The 8373-nt window shown below is 35.3% G+C and overlaps 1 protein-coding gene across 1 annotated transcript; it reads right to left on the bottom strand.

Annotated features, from left to right (window-relative positions):
- Positions 1 to 3709: 3709 nt before the first annotated feature.
- On the bottom strand, positions 3710 to 8111 carry LOC129426427 (interferon-induced protein 44). Its single transcript, XM_055182691.2, has 8 exons — positions 8069 to 8111; positions 7189 to 7260; positions 6701 to 6734; positions 6386 to 6584; positions 5445 to 5591; positions 5041 to 5212; positions 4639 to 4739; positions 3710 to 4150 (listed from the first exon to the last, which is right to left on the bottom strand). The coding sequence occupies exons 1-8, from the start codon at positions 8109 to 8111 to the stop codon at positions 3950 to 3952; spliced, it is 969 nt and encodes a 322-aa protein (XP_055038666.2). The 3' UTR covers positions 3710 to 3949.
- Positions 8112 to 8373: the final 262 nt, after the last annotated feature.

Raw genomic sequence — 8373 nt, 5'->3', positions numbered from 1 at the left:
TTGAATTTCGTGCACGTTGATTCTGACCAATCGAGAAGCAGTTTAGGAAATACGTTCTAATACATGTGGCCAATGAGTGATGTGGATCTTATCACATGACAGAATTTTGGTTAGTTTCAACTGGTGCGGACCAGAGCAATCAGTGTGGTGTGAAAAGGAACCAAAACAGCTAAAAATACTACAATGTATCATTTTTTGCTTCTGGTCCTGACCAAATGAACTGAATTACAGATATGAAAACACCGTAAGATTTTACTGAATTCTGAAAAGACATAAAAGTTGATATATCTAGGTTAAAAAAGCAGTAAAGAAATATTAGCATATACCTACCTTGGAAACATATTTCCATGCTCATTGGATGCCTAAACATCCCTTTGTTTCAGTTTACATGCAACCGTATAACCGAAGATTTTCCAATTCTCCACTCTGGCCAGAGTTTTTAAAAAGAATCGGATTCAGAGGCGAATTATCCGTTTGGGTGTAAATGAAGGGTGCAAATGAAGGGAAATGTCTCAGTTTTTCAAAATAACCATGTACATATAAACAGGGCCTGAAGGGTCGAGCACTGCAGAGTTTAGCTCCAGCCCTAATCAAACACACATGAGCAAGCTAATCAAGGTCTTCATGATCACTAGACAATCACAGGTGGTTAAGTCTGATTAGGGTTGGAGCTAAACTATGCAGTGCTCAGCCCTCCACTGTAAGATTTGATTAGCCCTGCTATCGAGTGTACAAAGTGACAATAGGGGTGCGTTTCACTCCAGTTTTAGACACACACTCGCGAACTTCCCTTACCACCTCCCCTCGGGGATCCCTGTCGCCATTTTGAAGTGCGTTCCACTTCGTCAAGTGGACGAGGGAAGTTTGTATGGACAGACCCTCTGTCAAAATCGAGGGAGCGAGTCTGCTTCATATGCACACTTCATGCATCTCCATATCCCACAATGCAGCACGATTGTGACGTCACTTCAGCAACTCGCGCTTTGCACATGGAGGGGGCGGTCTCCACTTTCAATGTGATCAAGGGCTTAGGGCGATCCATTTTTACCCACTTCAAGTGTTCTAGCAGTAGTGGGCACTTGTACAACGTAAGCAATGACGTACATCCGAGTGAACGAGACTGAGGGAAGTAAGCGAGGGAAGTTCATAAAAAAACGAACTGGAACGCAGGGTAGATCATTCGCTGCATTTCCATTACACTTCAAATTGGCATTGTGAATTGAAAATACCAAAGGAAACAGCAATTTTACAAAAACTCTCATGTATCACATGTTTACGTGACGCGAAAGGATGACATAACCAAAAAGCTACACAAATGCGATCAGAGTGGTCAGACTGAAATTGATTTCCAGAAATGTGACTTGAAACGAATTTCAAACCACCTCTGTAGTCTGAAACGGATTAGAAAAAAACAGATTGCATGTGGTTTATGGCCGTTCACACATTCTAAATATAAATGGATTCCAATCGGATATGCACCAAAAATCAGATTTGGACTGACAGTGTGAACAAAGTCTATGAGATTAATGGAGAAGTTGCTACCACTAATATGGCGGGCTGCAAATTAGCCTTTGGCTAGAAGCCTATATGTAGAGCATCGGCTGCTTGAAATTGTAGCAATGTTAGACTGCATTGTCCCTGTTAAATAAACCAATAAATAATTAAGACACAAGATTGTATACGCATTACCCCACTTAAAAATATTCAATCTGTTTGTCTGGCTACTGGAATATGAAGGGGAAATGGAAGATGTTAAAAAAAAGAATTATAAAACGGGCAGTTCTGATTCTTCATTCTGATTGGTTTAAACGCGTTCTAAGCCGTTATAAAATACCCCCGGTAAACCCAAGGGTTCAGACCACATTACAAAAGTATCACTGCGCCACTGTTGCTGCATATTGATTTAAGAAAATAAACACCACAGTCTTTAATCACATTTTTAATTTTGTTTACAATTGCACAATTAATGGTGATATCCAGATAAATGTCAATAAATATTGTTGAGTCATCTCGTCAATAAAGAGAAAACGTTCCCTGAGAAGTTTCTTCCTCAAATTCATATTTCCGATATCCACTGGGTGGCGATTTTACCCAACTTAAACACTGACATATTCACTTAACACTTAAAACACTGTGTAAGTTTTGGTGGCTCTGATCTCTTACAAAAGTTCTTCACAAAAATTTAATTATCTCCGAGAGGTGATAAGAAAACAAATGAAGGTAGGATGAAAGTGGAGGGTCTGTTCTTTCATTTGATATTTTATGTTTATTTTAAAGAAGATCATTTTTCTGTAAGACATTAAACTAAAACTGTGTGGCAACTTAAAGAACAAATGCTGACGGGGAAAGAGTCCAAGCATATTTGATCAGCACTTCAACAGTTGCACAATATAGATGGTAATGTATAAATTAGATCAGTGGTTCCCAACTCCAGTCCTCAGGGGCCCCCTCCCAGAATGTTTTAGATGTCTCTATATATAAAACACCTGATTCAGTTAATTAGCTTGTTAGTGTGTAAATTAAAGGCGGAGTCCACGATGTTTGAAAAACGCTTTGGAAAATTAGACGGGCCGTCTACCAAAACACACTTATACCCAATCAAATCAAATCAAATGCCGGGTTGCGTATGTGTGGGGCGGGTCTATCAACAGAAGGTCCAGATTCTATTGGGGTAGGGGCGTGTTTGTTTAGGTGATTTCAAATATCAACATTGGCTTTCAAACATCATGGACTCCGCCTTTAAGGAATGTTTTAAACATTTTGGAAGAGGACTGATGAGTGAGAATCAGGTGTTTCATATAAGGAGACATTTAAAACATTTTGGGAGGGGGCATTGAGGACTGGAGTTGGGAACCACTGAATTAGATGAATGTTGATTTATAAAAATAAACACCAAAGTCTTTAATCTATTTTCATTGTGTCTTTTCTGCGTCTGTGTTGGTTGTGAACTGTGCTCTGTTTCAGTCACACTTGATTCTGAGGAACTACTTTGTTTGGCGGAAGAGTAATATTTATACTAATATAATTGCAACTTATTTGTGTTTAATTTTATGAAATCCTGCTATGCATATGAAGTAACTGTTTTATAAAAGCAATAAGCCCCGCGAAGCAGTGGTGTTACAGTGCATATTAACAGCTAAGGGGGTTTTAGGCACTCTGCTTCGTGTCGTGCCTAACAACGCTGTTATAAAATGCACTGGTAACTTATTGCTTTATTATTTGTTTATACTACATTTTGCTTTCTTTTTCAGAGAAACAGAAGCAAAAACAGAACAGAAGTTTAGTCACATATATATTTTAATTTTGCATGAAGATACATGAAAAAGATTTATCTACTAAATCATGTGTGTGGATGCTGGAATAGTTGAGCAGTTGTATCTTGTCCTGAAAGCAGTTGTTTAGAAATTAAACTTAATTGGGTGGTTTCCCGGACAGGGATTAGTTTAAACCAGGAATAGGCCTTAGTTTAATTAGGTTATATAAATAGTTTTTACAAACATTACTAAAACATTACTTGTGTGCATTTTGAGGCAAAACAAAGGGCACTAAAAGTTGTTTTTAGTTTGGACAGCTCTTACATTTATTTAAGTCTCGGACTAGTCTATTCCCTGTCTGGGAAACCGCCCCATCATGTTTAGAAAATAACTACTTGCAAGCAAGTTGTAATTTTGTGTTTCAATCAAAGATGATGATAGAAAGTGAAAAAAGTGAAAGATTGCAGCTTTTAACTCAACTTCAGTGTTACTTTTTAACACTCTGTAAGGTGGAGTCATATATACACCCATAAATCTGCCAAATCAAGCCATGCTAAGTGTAAGCTTTCCCAATTCCATGACAATAATTATTTTCTCAAGTCTAACCACTGAGGAAAAATATGTATTTAAAATTATATTAGCTTAAGATACAAGATAAATGCTAACAGACTGCCCTTATAAATAATTTTTCTTTGCTAGACATCATTCGTGGCCCCATCATTCAGTACATTCTCATACTTTCTACTTAAATTATCATTTGCTATTTGTACAATCTGAGTAAGTGCCCTCAGAAGCAGTACATCGATGTCATTGTCTGGATCAATTTCCTCATGGTAATTCTTTACAGGGAAGATGTTGCTCATAGAGACACCCACAATATTACAACATTCCTCCATCTAAAGAACAACAAACTGTATATCTGAAAGACGTTTGTGAGCTTCTGATAAATAAATGAAGGCACATGAAGAGAGGAAATTTCTAAGAGAAGCACACACACATGCAATTTAAGAAATAAGACTTGCTTAGCCATGGGTAATAAAAAAGCGTACTTTTGCAATCATGATCAATGCACAGCATTGTACACTAGAATATTGTGTTTGTGTTCATTTATCAATCACATCTTTATTTCTAGATGAAGATTAGATATCAAAAAGCTTATATCAAGTTTAATTAACAGTGTAGATTGACAATATTACTTAAAAATAATATAAATTATTATATTATATTATGTTATAATCATATAAATTATTATATTAAATTTTAATTCTAAACTTTTAGAGTGTACACATCTATTTAACCTCATATTAATTAATATCCTGCAAGCAAAATGTGAAAGGTTGACACAGCATGAGACATTTTAATAAAGATATATATTTTTTAATACCTTCACTTTGATCTTTTTGCTAGTGTAGATCTTCCTTAAATCTTTTTTGACCAGTTCACATGATTCATCAACTCTTGTCATGATGATTATCTGAGGAATATCTGTCAATTTTAATGAACACATGCACATAAATATTATTTGTGAAACATTTACATTTACACCAATTATTTAAAATGTTTCTGTACAAAATAGGTCAGAAAAAGCAAAATAAAATTAATATAATAAATATACTTAAAATCCAAAATGATGTTTTGGACATGATAGCATCAAGTTCTTGCTAAAGGTTTGTGGCCTGCACAATGATGCAAATCTCCCATTCCATCACCTCACATTATTAACATTTTTGCATTTGTGATCTCTTATTTTCTCTCCATTTGGATAATATTTAAATTTTATACTCACCCAGTTCACTGGCCTTTGCCCTAATATATTGCATCTTTTGAATGACTTCCGGGTACATCATTGAAACTTTATCGGCTGCAATAATGTAGACTAGGCAGTATGTTTGCTCCTGGGCAGTTGGGTCACTTCTGTAGCCATCATCTCCAACAGAAACAGAAGATACTGGATTGAACTAAAAGAAGAAAAAAAAAAAGAATTTTCTGTGCAATCAGGGGATTGTTTAAAGAACATTTAAAAACATCCATCAAACCATTTGAGCCATTCTATTTAATTCAGTTCTTGGTGGGCCACACACAGTTTGGTAATTTTTAAATAATCCAGTTGGAGTCAAAGTGTGCAGGACTTGGTCCTCCAGGAACAGAATTGAAGGACTCTGATTAAATATTTAATGTTTTTTTTCTCACTTTGTATCCTTCCTTCAGGAATCCTTGGAGAGCTTTGACAATGTCCTCTGGGTGTGCACCTTCTGATTCCAAAGACTCCAGACCCATGATGTCATTAAAGACAAACGGCAGAATAGATTCTCCACTTTTAATGTAATAGGTTTTGTACTATAAAATAAACAATTGGTTACATTTCAAATACATTATGATGGACACATGCACAGCAAAATCACCAGTGTTAAAATTAACACTGACCGGTGTCTATAAGGGTCCACTCTACACTCCAAGTAAAATTTTTTGAGATGTATTTAAAATGTAAAATAAGTCATCAGTGTCCCCAGAGTGTGTATGTGAAGTTTTAATTCAAAATACCCCACAGATATTGTATTATAGCATGTTAAAGTTGCCACTTTATAGTGGCGAGCAAAATGTGCCATTTATGGATGTGTTACTTTAAATGCAAATGAGATGATGAAATGCAAACAATATCATCATAATGGTGTTTGTTGAAATTGAAACTCAATTCTGCTGTCAATTACTCTCCCTCACTCTTCTTTTTCATGCTTTCCATGTTTATTGAAGCACTGGGGACCCAATTATTGCATAGAAAAGACAGATTTTCATGATAATGATATACAACATTATTCCTGAATGTTCTGTAACTAGTTCAACTAAAACAAACACTGATCACCATAGTGATGGCTTTAAATGAAACAAAGATCATCATTAAAACGTAATAAGTGAATAGTTTTCTATAGCAATATTCAAAATAATGTTTTATAACAGTTTTAAAATAATAAAATGGAAAGCTTACTATTATTTACATTTAAGAAATCCAATCCAAGAAACATTCTTAAAACATAAAAAACTGTACACTTTTTTGTTGGTTTAACGTTATTGGGAACTTTTTTTAAGGAACGTTCTCAGAACTTTTTTCAGTTATTCAGAAGTTTCATACTTACTGACTTCGTAAAAGATTTACTAGATGTAGAATTAGCAAGGGCCTCCGTCGTAATTCTCTTCTGGAAAGCACTGTTGATTGAGTTGATGAAGCTGGATTTTCCTGCTCCAACATCTCCAGTTAGTAAGATTCTGACATAGTTGACATTTGGATGGCTCAGCGGAAACTCCCTCAGGTTTTTCTCAAGACTTTCTTTCTCTCTGTTCAAATTTAGGCTCATGTTTTACAAATACAATAATTCCAGTGACACACTTTTGTTTGTAGATCAACAAATGTAACTTCCCTTCCAATGTTGTAAATACTTTTTTTCACTTACCCCCAGGGTGTGCTCCTCCACGGTTTCTCAAATTCTTTGACAGAGAAAAAAATAATAAAAAATAAGTGCGGGATTGGAAATGAAAAATGATGATTGCTCCTGTCTGCTCCTAACATTTGCTCTTTATCTCACTCCTGATATGTTGAAAACAGTGCAATTTGCCAGTAAGTAGTTTGCATTTTTGGATATAACTATACCTTGCTTAATCACCTGTTATCCCCTTGCCAGCATACACTTTGTTTTTCTACCATCGAAGGCTCTCTCTAGGGGATGAGCTCCGCTGATGCTTACATTATTACTATAGCAACTGATGTAGATGTACCTTATTCAAACTGCACTAAACAAACACATCAGATTTAATCTCTTACAGAATGTGAAGAGGCCATTCCAGAAAATGTTTCTTTAGTTTTGAAATGTTCCCTGGTGTGCATGCACAAAAGCATTTGTGTACATTTGTAATATTTGCTATCTGCTAATTTTAACATTACCTTCTTTTTGTGTTGGTTGTAAATCTGTAGTTGTTGATCTCGCTCTCACGGGCTGGACATCCTGCCTGGCTACTGTGAACAGTCAACATAACTTTATTGATATCAGACATCTCAAAGAATGGCCAGGACATCACCCTCCAAAAATTGTCTATGGTTATGCCCCCAATTCTCTCATGCACCTCATGAGTTCAATACCACGGCAAGATGATACATTTGCAGAAAGTTTCTGGATAGAGATTATTTTAGTAGGAAATGGAAACTCTAATGTTTGTATTAGTTAAGAAAGCATATGGCTAGAAACAAATACAATGATAAAGACATGGGACATATATAAGTTCAAGACTTAAGTCCAAAGTCTTTCTTGCTTTAATGTTCTGCTGTAATGTTTCAAGATACTAAATCTCAATTATAAGTGTACAGTTTGGTGCCCTTTTGTGACCGTCAACATTTATGAATATGAACATTACTCAAGATTATAAATAAATAAATAAGCAGACCATTTTATTCAGCATACTGTAGCATCTCTAATGATGCTTTGTTTTGTTAGCTTAAAGGCTCCTCTTGGGGCCAGGCTCCACTGAAGCTTACATTGTTACTATAGCAACGAATGTAGACACAGTTTATTTCAAATGCACTGAACAAAAACACTTCAGCTGTCATCTCTTACAAAACAACATCACTACCGAAACAAAATAAAAATAACTGTTCTTTATTTAAAACATATTTGATTAATGTGCCAACATATAAAAGTGTTTCCATTTGGTTATTTGGGAATGTGCTCTAGTGTACACACAACAATAATTACTGCAAAAACATCTTATTGCAACAATTTATGAAATATATTCTGTCAATGACAAACTAATGAATCTGATAACCTTACCTGGTGAATCTCTTTCTTTTTGTGTTGATTCTGATCCTCCCATCTGTGACTTTTTCCGAAATAAATCAAGCAAAAACATTTTACTTTCTATTAAATTTAAATATCTTTGAGATTTTATAAACAAAGTGTGTGTATAATGTGTTTAAATGTGTTGTGTGTTAAAAAGAAGGCTGATGTGATATGAGAGAAGCTCTCATCTGAGACTGTATTTATAATCACTAAGTCTAGCTTTCATTTTCACTTTGTGTAAACATGTTTGTATACCCTAGCCCTGAACCAAACTACTTATCATTTAAAGTAGGCCT

This window comes from Misgurnus anguillicaudatus, chromosome 25 (assembly GCF_027580225.2).
Source record: "Misgurnus anguillicaudatus chromosome 25, ASM2758022v2, whole genome shotgun sequence".
Classification (NCBI taxonomy): Eukaryota; Metazoa; Chordata; class Actinopteri; order Cypriniformes; family Cobitidae; genus Misgurnus; species Misgurnus anguillicaudatus.
Note: the sequence above shows the minus strand (reverse complement) of the source record. Positions and strands in the feature narration are given on the sequence as shown.

Coding starts and splice junctions, on each gene's coding strand:
- LOC129426427 (XM_055182691.2), bottom strand. CDS start 8,111: ATGGGAGGATCAGAATCAACACAAAAAGAAAGAGATTCACCAG. Junction 6,735..7,188: donor ACAACCAACACAAAAAGAAG/GTAATGTTAAAA, acceptor TCTCTGTCAAAG/AATTTGAGAAACCGTGGAGG. Junction 4,740..5,040: donor GGCAAAGGCCAGTGAACTGG/GTGAGTATAAAA, acceptor TAAAATTGACAG/ATATTCCTCAGATAATCATC.